The 25,091-nt window shown below is 35.6% G+C and overlaps 1 protein-coding gene across 3 annotated transcripts in view; it reads right to left on the bottom strand.

Annotated features, from left to right (window-relative positions):
* Window positions 1-25,091, bottom strand: part of ripor1 (RHO family interacting cell polarization regulator 1) — a 72,882-nt gene that overhangs the window by 34,457 nt on the left and 13,334 nt on the right. The window contains exons 1-2 of one of the 3 annotated variants that reach the window (XM_051134780.1): window positions 11,985-12,171; window positions 2,718-2,841 (exon numbers count right to left, since the gene is read on the bottom strand). In XM_051134780.1, the coding sequence (XP_050990737.1) occupies window positions 2,718-2,841; window positions 11,985-12,003 (143 nt within the window). In that variant the 5' untranslated portion in view covers window positions 12,004-12,171. Of the gene's footprint in view, window positions 1-2,717; window positions 2,842-11,984; window positions 12,172-25,091 lie in introns of those variants that run through there. The other 2 variants (XM_051134782.1, XM_051134781.1) reach the window with 2 other exon arrangements.

Genomic DNA, 25,091 nt, shown 5'->3' with positions numbered 1-25,091 from the left:
CCAACAATGACTATGATTTTGAGATCCATCTTTCACAATGAGAACGACTGAGAGACTCATATGCAACTATTACAGAAGGTTGAAACGCTCACTGATGCTTCAGAAAGAAGAAACGATGCATTAAGAGCGGGTGTAAAGTTTTGAACACTGTGAAGATGTGTACACCTTTTCTTATTTTGCCTAAATACATTTTTTCCCATTTAGTACTGCGTTTCAGAAGCTACAGAAGATACTTACATGTCTCTTTCAGGTTAATTTTTACCCTAATCTTCAAATTCAGAAAGTTTTCACCCCCCGGCTCTTAATGCACGGTTTCTCCTTCTGGAGCATCAGTGAGCGTTTTAACCTTCTGTAGTAGTTGCATATGAGTCCCTCAGTTGTCCTCACTGTAAAAAGATGGATCTTACAATCATACAGTCATTGTTGGAAAGGGTTAAAATACACAAAAATGCTGAAAAAACACAGCATTTTGTATGATTGCTTTTATTTTGGAAAATAATTAACATTTTGCAGATTCAGCAAGGTGTATGTAAACTTTTGACTTCAACTGTAAATGTATCAGTTTTAAGGTCATTTTTCTGATGGTTAAACACTTTCTCCAACCCTACTTCAATGTAAGTCAACTACAGAAGTAAGGTTTTTTCCACAAAGCTTTTAACTTCAACCCCTCAAAAATGTGTTTTTGGAATTTTTCAAAATCTAAAATGATAAATTAAAATATATTAAAATAATATATTAATAATTAACAATAACTTATACATTTTAATAACTCCATAAAAGCTATTCTTGTATTAACTCAAGTTACTTTACAACTACTTCACTACTACAATGCTAAAAAACATCACAGGAAAGCAAACATTTGAGTCACCATGATTTAAATTTTGATAAGATTTAGTGACAATGCAGAAAAGACCTGCTAGACAAGTGACATTCCCATTAACGGGTCCAAAACTCTCTCATCAACCTTATAACTGAGCCTGCGTAATCATTTCGTTTACAATAGAACTATCTGTTTTTTCTACCGATGGAAGACAAGAGGTTTGAATCCAAAAAGTATTATAGTTTGCCAGAAAAACAATCTCTTATCTAAATCAATAGCGCTTTAGAACAACACTCGTGCTGATCGATTCAAGCTGCAATTACTCTTCCAAGATGACAGACAGCTCAATACAATGGAGAGAAACACTGATGCGCCTTGACACAATTTTCTCCTGTAAACCCATATGAGGATAAAGCAATGATAGCAAAGGACAGTTCAAGATCTGCAGGTAAACATAACAGTAAAGCAAGTCACATTAACAAAAGGAACTAGATAAGATAAGACATAACACAAAAAGAGTGGGAATGATGGGGAAATTCTGGCCTTTGATTTACACGGAAACGCTGAATACAGTACTAAAAATGGAATTTACTGTATAACGCGGAATGTCACGGAATTTGCCAAATTTTGGATGAATAAAGCAAACGCAGGTCATTTATTGTAATGATAAAACTACTACTAATTACAAAATTATTAAAACATTATTTTTAAGCCATATTTACCAAAAAAAAAAATTAATACACAACACAGTATTTCTGCCAAAAAAACAATCATTTCAATAATATAACATACATATATATATATATATATATATATATATGAAATCATTTAGAGATGTTTTCGATTATTACAACTTATTGAAACCATTAAAATGGAATACAGAAAATGAATAAAAAACAGAATTTGGTAAAAATTAAAAACGAATTTTAGAAAAAACAAAAGAAAAAGAAATTTTTTTTATAGGGCCTAAAAAATGAACATTTTTGGTAACCTTACATATTTTAAATGTAATATGTATTTAAATGTAACAATTAAAATGGAGTCTAGAAAAATTAAAACAGAATTATTGCAAATAAAATGGAAAACACTGAATTTGAAAAAATAAATAAAACATTTCATAGGGCCCTTGGAAATCAGTCATTTAACCAATGTTATTCTTTACTTTATTTTTTTAACCCATATACTCTGAACTCATATTCGAGCGTCTATCTTTCATCCTCCCATTCATTCTTTCAGAATCTCTTGCTTGCTCTTCCTCCCTGTTATCCTGATAGTGTCCTTCTTTAATGTTTCATGCTTTCTCTGTCTCTGCTCTATTTCAACAGCAGGGGTTTGAAGAGCTCTACATGCTTTTAAATCAAACTACATCAACCACAAGAGTCAGCGCCCAAGAGCCACTCTGCTTCTCTAAAAAATTAACATGATGCCAAATACTTTTCTTTAAAAACACAGCACACATACACATGAACAAAAACATGCTCATTTATTCAGTAGATAAAAAGAGAGTCAAGTCTGTGAAGAGTGTACAAAATCTACTGGCTATAAAATCAACACAGACTTTCATGAAAATCTGCTTTGTTAGACAATAACAAATGTCCATGCTTTCCTGCTGCCTGCAACCATTAGGAAATGTATGTTGGTTCCACAGGACGTCCTGTCAGCTGTGACTTCCCTTTAAAGACGTTTAATGCCTTCGGTCAAAATTGAAAAGGGTAATGCTATATAGTGCGAGCACTAACTCTAAGTTAACCTTTTGTGTTTTGGGCTAGTGTAACAGACATTAAAATGATCAATATATCATGAATATTTGATGTATCACCCATCCCTAATGCATGCTTAAGAGCACCATTTTTGTTCCTGACTGTTTTGAAGTATGGATGCATATGTTAAATCTGACCTGAAAGATTTATCGTAGGAGTTGACTCCGGCGAAGGACTGGCTCCTAGTGATGGATCTGGTGACGACCCTCCGCGTGGGGCGCACAGAAAGGGACATGGTGGACACAGATTTGGAGGGACTCCCTGTAGAGAAACAGAAATATTACATGAGGTCAAACACTAAATGAGCGCAAAGACACAAAATCTACTGCTAAAGCAGTCACCGAATAAATTAAAGTCTTTTCTAGAGGCGCAGTCTTTGCATTTGCATCTTAAATGTAATTGTTTTAGATTTAGGCAATGAAATCTCATTATAAGCCTTCGGTGCAGTGCTCCTCAGGCCATGGATGAATCAGTGAATTGTTTAATTTATTTAACAGAGGATATTGCGGTTTTCCAAGGGCAATAAAAGCATTTTGGATTAAAATGACTGTATTTCAAGGAAACACTGTCAAACCTAACAGCTGTGTTTACATTGAGGCTGACCAATCTGAGTTTCAGAACTCAAATTTCTTCCGTATTCACCCAAAAATGAAAAATGTGTCATTTATTCACTTTGGTATAATTTCAAATATAATATAATTTCTTTCTTCTGTGGAAACTAAATGATGTTTTGAACAAAGTTGGTAACAAACCAACATTTACAACTCCCATTGACTCCCATTGTATTTTTGTGGTTGCCAACATTCTTTTAAATACTTTCTTTATATTCCACAGAAAACGTAAAGAAATAAAGGTTTGGAATTACATCAGTAAATACATTGTTCTATTTACCATATCTGTCACTATTAAAATCAACAAGAAATGGCATTCTCAGCCTGAAAACAAGTATTTCTGAGTTAAAAATTTTTGAAAGGCCTAAAAAACATGATTTTATCCATAAGGAATTGACTGGATCATGACAAGCAGACACAGTTAGACAAGTGTTTGGGATGGGACAAGTTAAAACACACGAGTGCTTGGTGATATCATCTAAGACGGAAAGTTTTTTCAGAGACTATTTTCTACAACGGCCAAAGAATTGTTCAATAAGACTAGAAACATGTATCAAGAGACTATAAGTCAATTTTGGTTTTATATTGGCTTTAATAACTTTAAATGAGGTCCACAGAAGAAAGTCATAAGGTTTGGAACAAAATGAGGGTGAGGTAAATAATGGCAGAAAGCCCATTTTTGAAAGTTTAAAATAGACCACCCTGAATAAAGATGATCAGTTATCAGAAATCTTAAAGGATAAGTTCGGTTTCAGAACAAAAGCTTAAGGATTATGAGGAAAACATTCCAGAATTTTCTCCATATAGTGGACTTCAATAGGGATCAGTGGGTTGAAGGTCCAAATTGCAGTTCTTAATGCAGCTTCAAAGGGCTCTACACAATCCCAGCCAAGGAACAAGGTTCTTATCTAGCGAAACAATTGGTCATTTTCTAAAACAAAATACAAATTTATAGACTTTTTAACCACAAATGCTCATCTTGCACTAGTACTGCAATGCGCATCTACGATTACGCATTATGTAATCATGTTGGTAAGTAGGCTAGGGTAGGTTGAAGAAACTCCTTTTCATTTTCTCTTTCAACTTTAAAATCATCCGTTGTTTTAATGAAGTTCCAAACGTAGGTTCGGGAGGAGCCTAATCATTCAGTCCTGTCAATCATCATTACGAGCCTATATAAGCAGCTCTCATTGCACCATCCCAGCCTCAGTTCTTCCGGCATCCCTCCACCTCCCCTTCTCCTCCTCTATTTCTGTTATTCTCCCTCTAGGTAATATCGCACTGGGGGGGTTGAACTCGGGTTGGGTTCCTTGGGTTCGAGCCTCCATTAAGGACAGTAAGCCAAGTTTGTTTACCACTGCCCATCAGGACTGGATGGGCAGGTGAACTCGTGAACCTTTTTTCGTAAAGTTCTTTGCGCGTTCGCTTTGTAAACACAGAATTGGTACTTCAGCCTACGTCACACGTGACCTTTCCAACCTAATTACGTAATGTGTGAAGTCAAGCTACTGCAAGATAAGCACTTGTGGTTAAAAAGTATATAAATTTGGGGGTTTTTTTAGAAAATGACCAATCGTTTCACTAGACCCTTATTTCTCAACCTTTGAAGTTGCGTTGAAACTGCACTTTGGATCCTCAACCCGATGATCCTCATTGAAGTCCACTATATGGAGAAAAACCCTGGAATGTTTACCTTAAAAACCTTGATTTTTTTTCATGGTACTTGACTCATTTCTTTGAAACGGTGCAATCTGTTTTGTTTAGCTGATTCGAAACTTAGATTCATTGACTCATTTGCATCATTTGGTCATAGCTGTATATGTTTCTAGCCCTGACTAAAACTCACACTGGAAAACTGTGAGAGTAAGAGAAACTAATCCTGCTCTTCAGCACAGATAAACAGTTTCTAGATTAGCCATTCATGGAGTTCCTTGTATATAAATGGTGAGGTCTCTTATCAATGACCCTGTCATGGCCTATCAGACATCACCGCCATAAAAACACTCCATGGACACAACGTGGGAGGACAGAGCGGTCAAGATTTTACTTAACACCACACCAATCACTGTAGATTTTAGCTAGGACAGGAACCAAATGGACCCACTTAGTCCAAAGCTGAACAAGAAACATGATGGGAAAGACCCAAAAAAGCACACAAACAGAAAGACACTTAGACTAGAGATACACCTACATAGATTAACAAAGATAGGCTGCTCGCGCAAACAAATGAGTCAATTTATCACAATCTGAAGTCTGAAGGTATAAGCGTAACATAGTTTTAGCAAGTTACTTGAACATGGAAAGACCAATGAAAAAAAACGGCCACACGAAGTATTATGTAAGCACAGCAGTTTCCCCATGGCTCTGTGAGGGCAGGTCGAATGCAGCGAGTTTGTTTTAAATTGAATTAAGATTTAATCTTTCCAGAGAGGAGCAAGAGGGAGAAACAGGGTTTGAAGTCACACAAGAGAGAAATTCTGAGGTGTGAGCCAGCATATCTGAACACATGAGGTCATTTATGACTATGCACAAGTGCGTTTTAGTCACCATAATGACCTCGACTTGGTCAGCGCTCAAGATTTAGTCAACAAAGATGGGCAGTGCCTTAGATACAGCAACGCATCGCTGCATTGAGGAAGGAAGCCAGAGTTTATTTTAAACTCAAAGTGGAGGATGAGAAACAAACCCAAGTTTAACTTGTAAAGATCTTCAAATTAACACGTGCAGTTCCACACTGATGAGGACCCTGATGCCCACCTGTGACTCTCTGGATTGACTAAAGTATTTCAGCTATGTGAAACTCATTCAGAGGCCACCAGAGTTGCTGAAGGGAGAATTCTTTGGGTTGTGCACAGCAAGAGAGCGTCACAACTGGGGTACAGAGCAGGACATATTCTGCCCTCCAGCCTAAAACCTCCACAGAGAGGAAAAACTTACTTAGAAAACTTGAAAAACTTACTAGGTTTCTACAAGGGCTCTGATGGTTTTGCTCCTTAAAAAAACTGGGATAGTTCAACCAAAAATTTAAATTATTGATGATTTACTCACCCTCAAGCCATTCTAGGTATATATGACTTCTTTTTTTTTTTTCCCTAGACGAATACAATCAAAGTTATATTAAAGAACATGCTCTTCTGAGCTTTATAATGGCAGTCAATGGCTGTTGAGATTTTGAAGCCCAGTAAGGTGCATTCATCATAAAAAGTACTCCACACGGCTCCAGAGGGTTAATAAAGTTCTTCTGAAGCGTTTGTGTAAGAAAAATAATAATATAATTCTTTACAGTTAACGGAAACTAGAGATTATAGTTTATAAAGTTTTAAATATGGATATTTTTCTTACAAAAACGCATTGATTCACTTTTAGAAAGCCTTTGTTAACCCATTGAAGCCATGTGGAGTACTTGTTATGATGGGTGGATGCACTTTATTGGATTGCAGTCTCAACACCCATTTACTGCCATTATAAAGCTTGGAAGAGCTTACAGATTGTATTTGTCTGAAAGCAGAAAGTCATATATACACAGGATGGCTTGAGGGTGAGTACATCATGGGGTAATTTTCATCTTTGGCTGAGCTGTCCCTTTAATAAAGTAAATGATTAACTCAATTAAGCCAACTATAACAATAAGGTATTCTGAGCAAAATAAGGATGTAAATAATTCAAAAGCATTTCAGATTTGAATTATTCAAGGTTTCCTTGTTTGTCTTGTGATCAGTGAAGAGTGTAAACACAGGAGGCTCTGTTGATGCTAATGGGAAATAAAAACCTTCGTGCTTCCAAGCAGGGAGGAAGGGAAATGGTTCAAAACTCAGGAAAGTGGAATTTTTTCATTTCCCGCAGGATATTCAACCGTCTGATGGCGAGAGGACAGAAAAATAACATCTGTAGCTAACTACTGGTACAGATAACCCAGGCATTTCTCGATTTCTTCCACACTTCTATACTTCTCTTGTGGACATAACACAGTGCATTTAAACTTTGTGAAAAAACTGCATAAAATAATATAAAATGGACTCCGGTTGAAGAAAAGAATTCTAAATGATACCGCACTGGTTATCAGTAAATAAATATTTTCATTTTATATAGAACTTTTTTTTTAAATCAGTCAATATTGAATATTTAATTGTGGATATGTAATTTTCTTTTTTTATTAGATGATGACAAAGGTAATCCAACCTTAAAACAAAAAATGTAATAACACTGTTAAACGTAATCTTTAGCAAATCTTAAAATTAACATTACATTTTCATACTGTACATTATATGTGACCCTAGACCACAAAACCAGTCATAGGTAACACAGGTGTAGCAATAGCCAGCAAAAAACTGTATGGGTCAAAATTATCAATTTTTCTTTTATGCCAAAAATCATTAGGATATTAAGTAAAGATCATGTTCCATGAAGAGATAAGGTAAATTTCCTACTGTAAATTTATCAAAAAGTAATTTTTGATTAGTAATATGCATTGCTAAGAATTTAATTCAGACAACTTTAAAGGCGATTTTTGCAGTATGTAGATTTTTTTGCACTCTCAGAATTTCAAATAGTTGGTATAGTTGGTCTCGACTTAATATTGTCCTATCCTAACATCAATAGAAAGTTTATTTATTCAGGTTTCAGACGATGTATAAATCACAATTTCAAAAAATTGACCCTTATGACTGGTTTTGTGGTCCATGGTCACATTCTGATGCCTTAAAATCATTGAAATCATTTATTTTAGTCTTTGGTATCTTTAATTTATATATACAAAATAGTGTAAAATCTAAATATCAGCCATTTATCAGCTATCAAACCACGAAAATAATAGACTGGTATCGAACAGAATTTTAATAGCAGCGCATTCCTTAAAATAACACTCATTTGCAAAAAAATGTAAAAAAAAAAAAATAAAAATGACAAAAGACCCATTTCAAACAACAGCATCTGAATGTATATCAGTAACTAAGGAGAAATGATTTCCCTCGACAAACCTCATAACAAACACACCTTCTGGTGAGCCTCTTTCCTCCTTTGTGTCACCAGGTAAACAAGGCAAGTGACACATTCTTCCTCTTCACCATGACTTGTGTGGGAATTAAATGTCTACCACATTCCCTTTACACACTGGAACCTTTCACAAAGAACAAATAAACACCATCAAAGCCTCATCCATCCAATTGTTGCTCTGTGCAGTTTTCCCACCTGTCCGAAAGCCACCACTTATGAAATATTTGGACACTCCAACTGCACGTCAACTGTTTTCCCAATAATCAAAGCTGGTCAGGCTCTTCTGAAGCATGTGGATCAGAGCTGTTGTATTGTTCTGGTGGTCTGGCTTTGCTCCAGGACTATTCTAGAACAACAAAGCACCTGGGGGCCTCCCCACCCCTGATCTGACGCAAACCAACTGGAATCCAACCATTAGACACTCTGTCAACCAACCCAAATTACTGTGATGATTTACCAGGCTACATTTTATCAATGCATACTGTTCTTCGAAGCTCTACAGTCCCGGTTTTCGAGCTCCATCCACACACTGTGAGTGGCTGGGGTGAGCACCTGTGAAATAAAAATAAGCCTGCCAGTGCTTTCTCCCTAAGAGAGTTCATGATGATAGGACATTCATTATGTTGGAGCCGGTAGCCTCTCTGTCTCGGACACATTCCATTCATATCAGAGATTACCAGGGCCTGGTGTCTGTCAAACAAACACTAGTAGGGTTCACAGTCAGAGGGGAAGAAACCTAAAGCTGTGGCCAAAAAAAAACTCTCTGGGAACAAGCAAAAAGCGTCAGATGGTTCCCAAAACATCACAACGTGATATCTGGGGTCAATCCAGCACCTTTCCAATTTAACCTGACAGCCTGCCCCTGTAAAACGACCTCCACTTTAAGGAAAACAAACTAATAATATAGCTGCAAACAGCGATTACCAGGGTTCAAACGCTTTAAGGCATTTAAGCACATATGAAAAAGACATTATTTAGCAAGCCTGATTTAAAAAAATTATTTTCGGGAAATTCAGGTAATTTACCATAGAAATATGATGTTTTTTAATGTTTATAACTGTTACAGGGACAGCTGTCGTCCGATCCCCTTAAAACTTTGCATGCTTGTTTAGAATCACCTGTTGCATGTGCTCAGCAGGTTTTGTGAAGTTTTGAGTTTTCCTTTAAGCTCTAAAGGATTTGGGGTAAATTTCGACAGGCCCCTTTTCTAATCTACCCCATTATCAACTTTTTTTTGATAATTATTAGCCTAGAGAATCTTAAGAATTGTACTGCAGTGTTTTTTTCCTGATTGAGAGAAAAACCTGTGACTAGTTCACCAAAGTAGGTTTTTTTACCTCTTCTCAATCATTTATAACAAATTATTTGATTGACAGCAGTGGCTCTAGAGGCAAAGTAGTCCGGAATGAGGAGTTCTATCATATGATAGGAATATCAAGCATATGTGTGAAAAAACGTGCAACGTACAATCATTTACGACCTTTAAAAATGGAATATCACCCCCCAGTGGCAGATTTCTTTCAAATTACTCCCACTTTGGGCCAGTGAGCCGAACAGGCCCACCGAGTTTCGTTTTGAATGGCCTCTGTTAACCTTGTGTAACAGGTGCTCAAACTTTGTCGGCCAATAGCGGCCATGTTTTTTGAGATACACAAATGTCCTTGTAGACACTTGTGGCACTTCGGACCAAGACCGTGCACCAATTTTCATGTTAATAGAACAAATGGTTGCACAGGTATAGCCTTTTTCACGTTTTTTCCCTTTTTATAGCACCACCAAGTAGCCAAGATCCATGAATTTTTTCCTGTGACCTCGGATTGAGCTCTTACATGAGTCAACTGTGAGTCAAACTTTTTTTGTGATAATTATTGATATTCACTAACGCTCATCTTGTCTTACACTGCCTGAATTGTTTTTGTTCCAGGTCATGACAGTTAGGGTATGTCGAGAAACTTCCATCTCATGTTCTCCATCAACTTCAAAATCGTCCTATATCGCTGTTTAACCTTTTTTGTTAAGGGTGTTAAGGATCTTCTTTGCATGTTCACTTTGATTTTGAAATGATTGTTGAAGTTGAGGGAGAAAATTCTGACATACCCTGACTGTCTTGAACCAAAATACACAGAGATCAGGGAGAGAAAGGCAAGACGAGCGTTTGAGATTAAAAAGTATTTAAATGTTTTTTTAAATGAAAATAACGGATCGTTTCACTAGATAAGACCCTTCTTCCTCGGCTGGGATCATTTACAACCGCATTTGGGATCGTTTGAAGTCTCATTTAAACTGAATTTTGGAAGTTCAAAATCGGGGCACCATATCAGTCCATTGTATGGAGAAAAATGCAGAAATGTTTTTCTCAAAAAACAAAATTTCTTTATGGCTGAAGAAAGAAAGACAAGAACATCTTGGATGACAAAGGGGTGAGTACATTATATGTCAATCTTTGTTTTGGAAGTGGATTTCTCCTTGCAATTATTGAATAGTAGGCCCACTATGAATAATGTTTAGTGATGTTTTGTTTGCGCATCAAGCATCAGAATAAACTTAAAAAAGATCTTGGTTCTAATTAAGAATAAACGCAATTTCTGGCAATAAATATTTTTAAAATACATTTTACATATAAAATATATTATTTACACTTTTAAATATGATAATCTAAACATTGGCCATGCTGAATCATCAGTCTATCACTATAATTCATTAGTGTTTTGTAATGAAATGCTGCTGTGGAAATCTTTCTTCAATACCAGGATGTGACAACAAGCACCTTGAGAGTTAATAATAGTCATGTGGCTTTTTGAAATCCCTTAGCACTTAACATTTGCCCCACATGGTGTATCCTTCCTTCCATTCTCTGAGCAAAGGCCTGAAACAAGAAACTGGCTCTGTTTCCCCTTTCCTCCCTCTCCAACTGCAAATCTTTGGATTAGCTCGAAAGTTAAGAGATATCATTAATAATAAGCCAATTCTTTCAACAATTCTCTGCAACATTTGGCCAGGCCTGCTCTCAGCATCATTTGAATGAGTGTTTACAGCTTCTGCTTTACCAGGCCCAGAGAAGTAAACCAGAGGTGCAGTCCTGGCTAAACTTAAGGACCTCCATGTGTGTTTGTTCTAGATGACCCCGAGGTAGCAGGCTGAACCGTAGCCCAAAGTAAACACACTCTGAGTGTCCACTCTCTCTTACTTCAATAGAACCATCACATGGGAACGCAGCGGGACGCCTGTCCCAGAATGACAATGGTCCCAACACAAAACCCAGAAACATCTGGACAGAAACAGTGCTGGACAATGACGAAAATCACAATACCACCGCCATTCCCCTCACAACCATCTCAGGCCTGTGAAAACATCACAACTCCTGATCTGAGGAAGTATATCATGTATCTTTTCAGATTACTTTCACTTCATTACAGCTGACCACAGAACGGAGAAGAATAACATTTCTTGCAATAACATTTCTTATCGCTTTTCTGCTAAATCTAATAGGAAATTACTTCTGTGACACGTTATCACTTCTTGTGTACTTCAGCTATGGCTGTCAACGTCCTTGGCGAGTCAAAACAAAACTCACTCGAGCCAATTTCACTGGTTTCAACTTTGTCAGAGAGGAAATCTTTCTACATCATTCTATAGTTTAACTACAAAATTAATTCATTAAACATCCAAAGTAATTCATTTACAACACACATGACTGTACACATACCCAACACCCTTTACTAGAACTTCAACATTCAAGCTGTAACTCAACAACACTAAGATCATATCTCACAAAACACTTATTCATTAATCTCATAGTACCTCCATATCCACTGTACATGTTGCAGTGTCGTCTTCTGATGAACGCTGAAAGAAAACACAACTTATTCCTCTGTTTTCTCCTAAGATTCTTCACAACAAATACGTAATAGAAAGAACAATCACAGTTCCAGCTGTGGTGGTCTTCATCCTCTACTCATACTCTAACAGCACTGGCAGAAAGAGAAAGAGAGAAGCTGCCAGGAAATGGGAAGGCCGTCGCCCTCTCCACAGCCCACTCCTCCCCCTCGTTCCGTTTCCCGTTCACTTCCCTGTCTGACATCAGACTCTTCCTGCCTCTCCCTTTTCCAGCAAAGGGCTTCTACTTGTTTTTTAATGACAAACACCCACTGCACTCTCACTCCAGAAGTTTCCAGCTTCCAAGCTGTTAATAATGAAACTTGTTATATTTACATAATGTGGCCACACTGTACATGAACAGAATAAAACGCTGAGTCGAACAGTGGTGGAACATCTTTCAGAAAAAGGTCAAGCTTGATGTTGCCTAAGGTTATGCTTAGGAATCTACTTAAGCTATATTTAACAACATTTGTTCATAGTAATAATTTTGTTAGGATGATTTTCAAATTAAACTCAAGCTTAGATTTCAATTCAAAGTTACAGGTCTTTTATTTCTTTCTTAGAGTCTTATCAGTGTTTAATCACAGTTTCTGGGTAATTCCCTCTTTCCTGAATCACGCTTCATATGGTAAATCTGATCGTTATTTAAAATACGGCAGTAGAGTTGCCTTTGGCTACTAAGCATCAAAGACGACATTATGTGGAAACTTCACGTCACTCAAATCAATACGATCATTATGACAAGTTAAATTCTCACACTAGTACACCTAAATGCTTTTTTAACCTACTGAAATGACCATTATACACTACCGTTCAAAGTTAAAAATATGGCTGTACAGGAGTAGAGCATGAACAATCATTTGTACCTTTAATATTAATCTTGTGACCACAGTTCTGTGGTGTTAGTCCTATTATAAAACTGTTCTATAGATGTCAGTCCTCCAGATCTTTCTTGTATTGTGACGTACATCCAGTAATTATTTAAAAGAAATAAAAAAAAATTAAAAAATAAAAAAGTAGGGTGGGGACTTGATCCTATCCAGCAGACTAAATGATTGGTCTGGCATATGTAACAAAAGAGAAATCTACTTAAGATAGAGTTAAAACAAAATAAAGTAGATGAATCATTCACAATAAGATTCAGAAAAAAAGACTAGGGGGAATTTCCATTTCATGCCATCTTTAAAAGAACCATTTCTATTCAAATAACTTTTTTTACATTTAGACTTGTCATAATGTGGATTTGCTTAATCAATGTAGGCTGTCAAATATTTAAAAACATAATGCCATATTATGTGATAGCATTGAGACTCACACTAGCAAGTCTTCTTTAAAACATGGCACAAGCCTTAAAGGGCCAATTCACCCAAAAATGAAAAATACAACATTATTTACTCACTCTGAAGCCATCGTAAGTGTACATTACTTTCTTTTTTAGACAAATACAATTGGAGTTATATTAAAAAATGTCCTGGCTCTTCCAAGCTTTATAATGGCAGTAAATGGGTGTTCAGACTTTGAAATCCAATAAAGTGCATCCATCCATCATAAAAGTACTCCACATGGCTCCGGAAGGTTAATAAAGGCCTTCTAAAGTGAACTAATGCATTTTTGTAAGAAAAATATCCATATTTAAAACTTTATAAACTGTAATCTGTAGCTTCTGCTAATTGTCGTACGTGTTTTCTTCACAAATCGTTGTTTTGTACTTCTAATTATAACCAGTGTTTTTGCTCTCTCCGCTGTGTTTCTGTGTTCGTCACCGCATTCGCCTATATTTTACGTCATCCGTTGGAACACCACTCTCTCGTTAACAAGTGCGACAGTTAGCGAAAACTAGAGATTATGGTTTATAAAGTTTAAATATGGATATTTTTCTTACAAAAAGGCATGGATTCACTTCAGGAGGCCTTTATTAACCCCCTGGAGCTGTCTGGAGCACTTTTTATGATGGATGGATACACTTTATTAGACTTCGAAATCTCAACACCCATTCACTGCCATTATAAAGCTTGGAAGAGTCAGTACATTTTTTAATATAACTCCAACTGCATTCGTCTGAAAGAAAAAAGTCATAAACACCCAAGATGGCTTGAGGGTGAGTAAATCATGGGGTAATTTTAATTTCTGGGTACACTATCCCTTTAACAGAATGATATAAGCTGTGGAATTGAATTTCAGTTTCAGTTTCCCTTGATCAAGAATTTAATTTTAACAAGCGATGATAGCAGCACAGCTAATCAAAGGCAACAGATGACGGTCAGCACAAGGCTGCAATGACAGATCAAAACAAACATGTTTGTGATGTTCAAATGAGAATATGAGTAAGGGGAAATCCTTTAGACAAGCAGCTTGTATGACTGGTTTTTGTGAAGTAAACCTAGACATTACAGCTTCCTCATATACTCTCCTAATAAGCTGTTTACCTCTAATTCCTCTCTGCCATAGAAGTCAGTGTTTATATTTCTTCAACTGTCATTCATAAGCGTCATTAAATGTGAAGAAGCAGCTGATGCAAATTGGCTGGGTTTTATAGAAGTCGCTGTGGCGATTAGCAGCCTGTCACACACAGTGAGGCTGGAGAGGAGATTTCTGTCAACAGCACACCACAGACGCCTGTCTAGAGGTCATTTCACTCACTCAGCAGTAACTGAAAACTACTGTGAAGTCGTCACGAAGCTTGTCTGTTTGAATGTCTGTCTGTGTTTGAATATTTGTCAAACAATCAGATTGCACAAGGTCAGACAAACAATTTACACACAAATATAATCAAAGAATATTGCAATGATTTTAAAGTGCCACTCACCATTGAGAGCATTAAGATTCAAACACAAACACATCAATGTCATTGTGGAGTACTTATTATGATGGATGGATGCAGTTTTTAACCCCATTCACTGCCATTATAAAGCTTGGAAGAGATAAGACATTTTTAATATACAGTTGAGGTCAAAAGTTCAGAATCTGCAAAATGTTAATTATTTTATCAAAATAAGAGGGATTATATAAAATGTGTGTTATTTTTTATTTTGTACTGTCCTAAATAAGATATTTCACATAAAAGATGTTTACATATAGTTCACAAGAGAAAATAATAGTTGAATTTATAAATATTCCTGTTCAAAAGTTTACATATGCCTGATTCTTACTACTGTGTTGTTACCTGAATGAACCACAGCTGTTTTTTTTTTTGTTTAGTGATAGTTGTTCATGAGTCCCTTGTTTGTCCTGAACAGTTAAACTGCCTGCTGTTCTTCAGAAAAATCCTTCAGGTCCCACAAATTCTTTGGTTTTTCAGCATTTCTGTGTATTTCAACCCTTTCCAACAATGACTGTATGATTTTGAGATGCATCGTTTTACACTGAGGACAACTGAGGGACTCATATGCAACTATTACAGAAGGTTCAAACACTCACTGATGCTCCAGAAGGACACACAATGCATTAAGAGCCAGGGGTGAAAACTTTTGAACGTGTACATTTTTCTTATTTTGCCTAAATATCATATTTTTTCATTTAGTACTGCCCTTCAGAAGCTACAGAAGATACTTTCTTGTTTCCCAGAAAACAAGATAAGTTAAACTCACCATGATCTTCAAATCCAAAAAGTTTTGTGATAGTTGCATACGAGTTCCTCAGTGTCAAAAGATGGATCTCAAAACCACACAGTCATTGTTGGAAAGGGTTCAAATACTAAAAACCAAAGAATTTGTGGGACCTAAAAGATTTTTCTGAAGAACAGCAGGCAGTTTAGTGAGTAAATTGCGCGTATACCATATACTATATTATCTTAAAGATACTATTGCCAGCCCTGGTAAGCAGCTATTAGCACAGAAGCATCTAGATGAATTACAGTCACTCACTGTGATATAAATATACACTAGCAATGCTCTCATTTTCAAAGCTAATATCAGTATAACACTCTCTCAGGCAGTAGCTCAGCAAACTGAAACTTATCTTAAGGTGTCTGATTATTCATTTCCTCACACAATTTGTTTATTGCTCATATCATGCTGTGGATAAGTAGAGCTTGACTGGGGTTTATCTGTGTACCACAGCATGACTTCACTATAGTGACACTGCATCTGTTATGGTAACGCCACAGCAATAGACAGTATGAAAATCACGTGAGGAAACAGATTAGGCACAGTCTGACTAGCTGACTTCAGCACTGATCATTTCAGGGTGTACCATTAACTGCATGCTGTAAACATGCAAATTCAACCATGAAGAACAGATAATATTTCCAAAGATAACACAAGTTCAAAAGTTAACACTTCCTTCATAACTTTTCACAAAATTGCCCTTTTTCGGTGCCAGCTCCAATGTCCTCGCATAAACCTGCATTGAAGACTGACACGGAAGAGAAGAAACTGTTAAATAAAGTCATTATTTTTGTTTTCACTGTGCACAAAAAATATTCTCATAGTTTCATAACACTACGGTTGAACCACTGATGTCACATCCCAGAGAGCACACGTACGTCTGCGAGATCTGTTAAAGATCTCTTGGTCTGAAAAGCATCTGCTGTGTACAAACATCTGCCAGACATCTGTAAAATGTCAGTTTTACATACATTCTAAATCAGAAACATCTTAAAGACATCTAACAGATGTCTATTTGACATCTGATAGGAAACGTCCAATAGACGTATTGCAGATGAGCAAACTATGTCTTGCAGATGTCTTGCAGATGTCAAATAGACGTCTCCGAGATGTACATCTGCTTTTAGCGATGGACTATTTTAACAATGTCCTTACTAACTTTCTGGGCCAGAAAGCTCTCGAACTACATCAAAAATATCTTAATTTGCGTTCCGAAGATGAATGAAGGTCTTACGGGTTTGGAACGACATGATGGTTAATGACAGATTTTTCATTTTTGGGTGCACTATCCCTTTAAATGTCAAGCATGCTTATACATTCAGCAGATTTTAAGAGTGAAAAATATAGAAATATGACAATATTCACACTCTAAAGCCAAAACAACAACAACAACAATACTGGAATTCATTAAAAGCAGGTTATGCTAGTAAGTTGCAATATTTATATACAGCCACTGAACAAATGACTAATGGCACTGTGGCTTATGTTAAGTACCTCACCATAAGGTAATGCCAGATGTAGAGGCTACAAAGTCATGTCCAAAAGGTGATCCTACGATGAGTCACAATGAGAGACATCTGGACCAACACACATGAACAGCAGGTGGAATATCCCACCATCTTCACACACACAAACACACTCTAGTTGTACTGAGATTAGGATCCTCACTGAGAATAAAAAAGCATGATTAGTCTGTAAAATACAGATATTAATTTTACATCACACCCCGTTTGCTCTGACTGCCATCAACAATCTCTTTTTCTAGAACAACTTATTAACGGTCAGCCCATAAGACTTCAATTTCCTCCAGTGCCTGCCTTTAGACTGATAACAACAAGTAAAAGAGGATGTGAAGGGGGCAGGGGATAAATATAATGCTTTATTTATTGGCCATTTGAGGAGTTGTTGTGGCTTACAGCGGAGGCGTGCTGTTGTTCCACTGACTCTGCATTCTGAGCGAGAGAGTTATCGCTGTTGCTGACTTCTCTGCTGACGGCTTTACATCCGCATGCTAAAAAAAAATCCATACTGCCACTGCCTGACAACTTGGATTTTCAAAACAATAAAACTTTGGATAAAGAAAAAGGCTTTGAGAAAGTTTGCACAAACATTCCCATTCAAATACCAAGGAGAAACATCTCCTTTTCACCTAGAAATTGCTAGTAAATTTTACAAATAATAATAATCAAGCAACACAATGAATTAAACATGAAAAAAAAAAAAAAAGTACATAATTTCAGTTTTTTGCACAGACAGATAATTTTGCCTCGTAAGACCTCGATATATCGTCAGGAGCCACGAGTATTAATTTTGTATTGCCTGTATATGTTTTTTGACTTTCAAGAGTCAGTAGCTGCTGACTTGCATTTTATTAATCACCAAGGACCACAGTTTCAGGCCAAAATCTTCTTTAATTGGTTTACTGAAGAAAGTCTAATGTGAAATATAAAGACTTTTTATTCTGACACAGAATAAAACATTTTTTACAATTTTGACATTTTTTTGAAGTTCACATTTTGCAGTTCTGACTTTTTTTCTTAGAACTCTGTGATACAAACTCGCAATTCTGTCTTCTTTTCTCAGTGCAAAATATTAAATTACAACTGTGAGTAATACAGTCAGAACTGCGGCATATAAATACACAATTTGCAAGTTATACAGCCAGAATTACGAGATATAAAAATCACAATTCTGTATCAGTCCTTTTTTCCCCTCATAGCTGGACCTTATAACTCACAATTGCAAATTTTCTCACAATTGTGAGAAAAAAAAAGTCTGAATTGTGAGTTACAAACTTACAATTGTGAGAAAAAAAGACAGAATTGCGAGATACAAACATGCAAATTCTGAGAAAAAAAGTCAGAGTTTACAAGATATCTCACAGTTCTGACTTTATTTCTCACAATTTTGAGTTTATATCTCACAATTCTAAGACAAAAGTCAGAATTGCTTGTTTATATCTCACAATTCTGACTGTATTTCTCACAATTTTGAGTTTCTATCACGTAATTCTAAGAAAAAAAGTTCGAATTACGAGTTTATCTCTCTCGATTCTGACTATTTCTCAAAACAGTGAGTTTATATCTCACACATCTGAGAAAAAAAAAAATCAGAATTGCTGGTTTATATCTCACAATTCTGACTTCATTTCTCGCAATTTTGAGTTTATATCACACAATTCTAAGAAAAAAGTTCTAATTGTGAGTTTATTTCACGATTCTGATTATTTCTCGAAATAGCGAGTTTATATCTCACACATCTGAGAAAAAAAAGTCACAATTGCTTGTTTATATCTCACAATTCTGACTTTATTTCTCGTAATTTTAAGTTTATATCGAGCAATTCTAAAAAAGTTTGAATTGCAAGTTTATCTCTTATGATTCTGACTTTCTCAAAATAGCAAGTTTATATCTCACAATTCTAAGAAAAAAAGTCAGAATTCCTTGTTTATATTTTGCATTTCTGACTTTATTTCTCACAATTTTGAGTTTCTATCACGTGATTCTAAAAAGTATGAATTGCAAATTTATATCTTACGATTCTGACTATTTCCTGAAATAGCGAGATTATATATAAGAAGAGTTAGAATTACTTGATTATATCTTGCAATTCTGACTTTTAATTCCCCAAATTTCAAGTTTATATCACGCAATTTTAAAAAGAAATTAGAATTACTTGTTTATATCATTATATCATTTACGCATTTCTGACTTTATTTCTCACAATTGAGTTTATATCATGCAATTCTAAGAAAAAAGTTAGAATTATGAGTTTATCTCACGATTCTGACCTTTTTTTTTTTTTGAAATAGTGAGTTTATATCTCACATTTCTGAGAAAAATTGCTTGTTTGAATCTCGCAGTTCTGAGGAAAAAAAGTCTGAACTGTGAGAATAAAATGACGCAATTACCTTACCTTTTTTATTCAGTGGTGGAAACAAGTTTCCATTCTCTTCCTTGTTTTCCTCAGAAGCAAAAATATCTTATAATCTCATGTTATGAGATATATCATATCATATCTTATCTATATAGTCCTAATCAGTTTTGATCTAAACTGGTCATTTTAAAAGGAGCCTACATACCTCTACACAAGACTGAACCTGAAACATAGAAAATGTTGAACTTTCATGACCTTACAGCAAATCATTCTAGCTAAGTTTAAGAAAAGTTCACACATTATGGATAGCCCTTTTCCCACATTGCCACACCATGCTGGTACTGACACAAATCAATTAAATTCCTCAGATGCAAGATACAAAAATGCTTTAGCAAGTCATGGCACGCGGAAACATCCATAGCTCATCCTAAATGCCAGGGTACAGGCAAGTTCCTGGACCCTCATGAATCCAAGACTTTCTGTTTAATCCCCAGCTGGACGTTAAGAGGCTTATGGGTTACAGTGTAGAAGTATAATCAGTCAATATATTACACAGTGTTGTGCAAAAGACAATGTACTAGAAAATGCCCTCACAGTCCATAACGAAAAACGGAAATAATACTGCTTATTGTTTTTTTTTAAATACTATATTAAATAATTAAACAAGATAATTTATTTAATATATAATCTAATTACATACATGCATATATTTATGTTTTGGGTTAGATTATTTATTTTAAATTCATATTTATAATTGTTTTTTAAAATCTGATCTTTAAAAATAAACAAAAATTTAAAAATAACAGCATAATCACACATGATATGTCTTGTCAACAACCCAGACTCATTTTAGTGTTTTAGTTCCCCAGACCTCAGCGGATGTCTGCTTGTGAACATAATTCCAAAAACAAATTTCATGCAATAACGCACCTGCAGCATTCCATGCAAAATCGTTTGGATGTGGATATTTAAAATACGAAAGTCCAGCATGTGCACAGCATGTGTCATGATCTCAGGAACGAAAATATTTTATTAACTATTTAAAGACCACTGATATTTATGTAGACTAAGTTAACATTTCTGTCATGTCCACTTACTCCCATTATGAGCTGTAAAATGCGCATAAAAGGATGAGACGTCAAGTCTGTGAACTTCTTCAAAGATATCATGGTTTAAAATAGATTATGACCTATATGTGCAAGTGTGGGTGTAGACCCAAAAACATCTTAAAGGGAAAAAAGGTGGAGGGGGGTTCTTCCCAGTCTGGTTTCATAAACAAATCAAGGAATCATCCTAAAGCCAAGGGCTCTGAGAGCACCACTGGAGAGGGAAAGAGGATCAGACATGAAAACCTTCACTTCCTGTTTGTTTAAACCCTTCAGAGACAGCAGCAGTGCTCTGCATTTGGGGTCTAAAATCCTATCACTTTACTGAAAGAAGGAGGATTATTCTCCAGTGTGAACTTTTCTATATTATTAACAAGTATGTCACTTTAAAGCCTTGCTCATGTGTTGCACAGATGTACTTGGTGATTTTATTAATTCGTTTTATTGTGCACGCATCCAGAGCACGACTAACACCCACATCCAGACAAACACTCCCATCTTGTTAAAAACTAAATCTCAAGCTCATCTGAATCAGATCATGAAATCACAGTGATCTTCCATTAATAACTGAAACTTAAACTATGGCTGTCACTGGATTTATTTCCCATCAACAGGAGTCCAGCAGGACTCTGACATCTTTAGCCAGTGTGACCTTTCTTGAGGTTCTTTCGGCACCACTGGGAGAACATCAAGCAGGATTATTATGCATTAAGACACTCCAGCTCGCTGTGAATTTAACAGCAACTACGCTTTTTTCTTAACCATATTAGGGTGTGTGTAGCAACAAAACTGGTTCATGTTTCATGTCATCAAAAATGAACTCCAACAATGACATAAACTCTGAAACTAAATGTCTAAGTGTAACTTTTTTGGTCAGTTGAAGACCTTAAAAGTAACATTTTTACTTGAAGTATGCCCCGATATTTTAAAGAAACAGAACACCCAAAAATGAAAGTTCTGTCATTACTCACCTTCATGTCGTTCCAAACCTGTAAGACCTTTGTTCATCTTCGGAACACAAATTAAGATATTTTTGATGAAATCCAAAAGCCTTTCCCTGCATAGGCAGCAGTGCAACTGACACATTCAAGGCCCAGAAAGACAGTAAGGACATTGTTAAAATTAGAGGTCGACCGATATTTTACCGATACCGATACCGATAACTAGGTTGGACCATACTGGCCGATACCGATTAATCGACCGATAGTTTTTAAAATGGATACTGAACGGAAAATAAATAGTGCTCTACTATTTAAAAAAAAAAAAAAAAGTAGCCTACTGAACCATACTTTGTAAATGATTAAAAATATGAATATTAATTATATATTGATCATTACAGTTAGTTCATGGTTTATTAATGTTAACAAAAGCAACTAAAAATTTTAAAATATATCAGTAAATGTTGAAATTAACACACTCTAACAAGGAACAATACTTCTATTCTACAGCTTTTATCAATCTTAATGTTACAAATGGACTTTCCAAATATTGTAAAGTGTTACCATTACATCAACAATCAAGTTGAAGATGGCCATCTTTAAATATCCACACAAAGGCCACAGTATTGAAATTGCATACATATGAATATTGTGTACTTTCACAATTTAACTGCTTCTATTCTAGAACATTTGTCGTTATCTAATCACAATATCAAAATATGTTAGTCACACCACGGGCAAAAGTGCAGCGCCGTGTCTAGAAGAACTCGCAGCTATCCGGTATATCACACACTTGTTCAATTCAAGCGACGGTCTACAAGACTTTATTTGATCACCAAATGGGCAAAAGTATACTGCTGTCCTTTCTACACTAATGCAGCATCTAGTCAACAAATTCATCCCTTAGTAATGACATGAAAACATGCACTATAGTATACTGTACACACCGTTTTGTAGTCGATGTTTTAAATCTGCCTTTGAAGTGTCCCGCTCTGTGCAGCGCACAGTGTCTAAACAAACGGCACATGCTGTCAGTGATTTCCACCACTAGAGGCCGCTCTCGTGCTGTATAACAAAGACTATAGAGACTTCGCTGTATAATGACGAACTTCTCAGCTGCTCCAGCAACGGACCCAACCCGGAAAAACTATCGGCATGGATTTTTGCCGATAACCGATAGTTTCACAAATCAACTATCAGTGCCGATTAATTGGCAAATCCAATACATCGGTCGACCTTTAGTTAAAATAGTCCATGTGACATCAGTAGTTCAACCTTAATATTATAAAGCAACAAGAATATTTTTTGATAAATAATGACTTTAACAATAGCTTCTTTTCTGTGCCAGTCTTCAACGCACGTTTATGATACAATACGCATGCATTGTGGTACTCTCGTGAACGTGTGGCGAAGACTGACATGGAGGACAAGAAATAGTTAAATTAAGTTGTTATTTTTGTTTTGTTTGTGCACAAAAGTATTCTCGTAGCTTCATAACATTATGGTTGAACCACTGATGTGACATGGACTATTTTAACAATGTCCTTACTACCTTTCTGGGCCTTGAATGTGTCAGTTGCATTGCTGTCTATGGATCAGAAAGCTCTCAGATTTCATCAAAAATATCTTAATTTGTGTTCCGAAGATAAACAAAGGTCTTACGGGTTTGGAACGACATGAGGGTGAGTAATTAATGAAAGACTTTTCATTTTTGGGTGAACTGTTGCTTTAAGTTAATATTTCAATAACTTACCAACACATGCATGTTCATGATATTGGTTAAAGGTCACATGATATGTAAGCAAGCAGATAAACAACATTGTTACAATAATTTCTCAGCCCACATTACATTCACACCAGTATTTTTACAACTTAATAATAATAAAAAAATAATCACTATTATTATAATAATACTAATTATCATCATCATCATCATCATTATTACAACTCTAATAACAAAATTGAAGAAAAAATATATTACTGCTGTAAATTACAATTTTACCTGTAAAACAAAAATAATTATTTGACAATTATTTTAGTTCGCACTACAAATGACCATATTAATATTTATTAGGGCTGGGTTTTGACACACATTTCCCAATTCGATTAGATGCTGATTCATAAGCTTGCGATTTGATTAGATTCAATAGAGATTATTTTGGATATCAGGTACAGTACATGCCAAATTTTCTCAAGGAAAACAAAAAAAATCTCTCAACTAATGTTGTAAAATGTACATGAGAGACGGCTGGAACTAAATTACTATAGTATTGAAAGTAAACATTAACTGATTTGTATACAAACACAAATTACACTCAGTTACGTTATAATATTATTCTACTCCAACTCGTTTTTTGAAATATTGTCTGTCATAAAAACTTGATTAATTCAAACATAAATTAAACATTGAAGAACAGTAAAAATTATAATGAACATGTTATATGGTGCAAGTTAATTTTTCTAGCTGACTAACAAGTTTATGGTCACCCACTATGTTTTTCTGAGGTATATGTGATGTTGTTTACAAGCTGTTATACACTGACTGAGTGATTACATGAGACAGGATATGGATTTCGGTACGTTTTACTCTTTCTTTTAACAAACCTGTGGATGTTCATTCATGTTTATTTTGTGCTATAACTGGTAGTAAAGTGAAGGAAATCAGTTCAAGCTTCGCAATGCCGCTTCTTGAACTGAGGCGCTACAGCGATCTGTCACTTAAGCTTTTATTGGTTGAATAATGTAATAAAATGCACCGAATTTGAAAGCTGATACTTTGTTTCATATCAAAAGTAACAAAGCACAAAGCTTATTTTGATTTATTGGATGGGAGGTGCACTACAGTTTTCATTAAATGAAAACAAGCTAGACTAATCGATTCTTGGGATTTAAGAATCGATATGGTTTTTTAAAAACGAGAATCGATTAAAATCGAGAAATCAATATTTTTTTACGTAGCCCTAATATTTACATTCTAAATTCTTCACTTTCAAACATTTATCAAGCTTTAAACATTTCAAATCCTTAAACTACCGCTGAAGTGCTATAAATGCCTTCGCAGAAAAATGTTGGAAATTATCCAAATGTGTACCGTTACATTCATAAACACATATTAAACTCGCAGTACATGCAAGACGGAGTTACTGGCTGCATTTACTGTAAACCTACATTTGAGAAACCCGGATCTATAGGTCTGACAAAGTCAAGCCTGAAGGTAACTAAAGCTATAATAAATCACTCATCAGTCTCAGACTGTACCATGAGCTGTTGCTTTGTTTACAGGAAGAACACTTGACCCAGGACACAAGGTGCTGATTCAGAATTTTCTTCCTAAAAGGATTAAAGTCTTTTTTTTGTACATACAATGAATGCCAATGGGGTCCAAAACAACACTGGACCTCATTATAGACAAAAACAGTTGAAACATACTTCTGTGTTCTACATAAGGAAGTCGCACAGGTAGTAAATGATGACAAATACACATATGATGACAAATACATTGAC

Source organism: Labeo rohita, chromosome 18 (assembly GCF_022985175.1).
Source record: "Labeo rohita strain BAU-BD-2019 chromosome 18, IGBB_LRoh.1.0, whole genome shotgun sequence".
In the NCBI taxonomy this organism is placed as follows: domain Eukaryota; kingdom Metazoa; phylum Chordata; class Actinopteri; order Cypriniformes; family Cyprinidae; genus Labeo; species Labeo rohita.
Note: the sequence above shows the minus strand (reverse complement) of the source record. Positions and strands in the feature narration are given on the sequence as shown.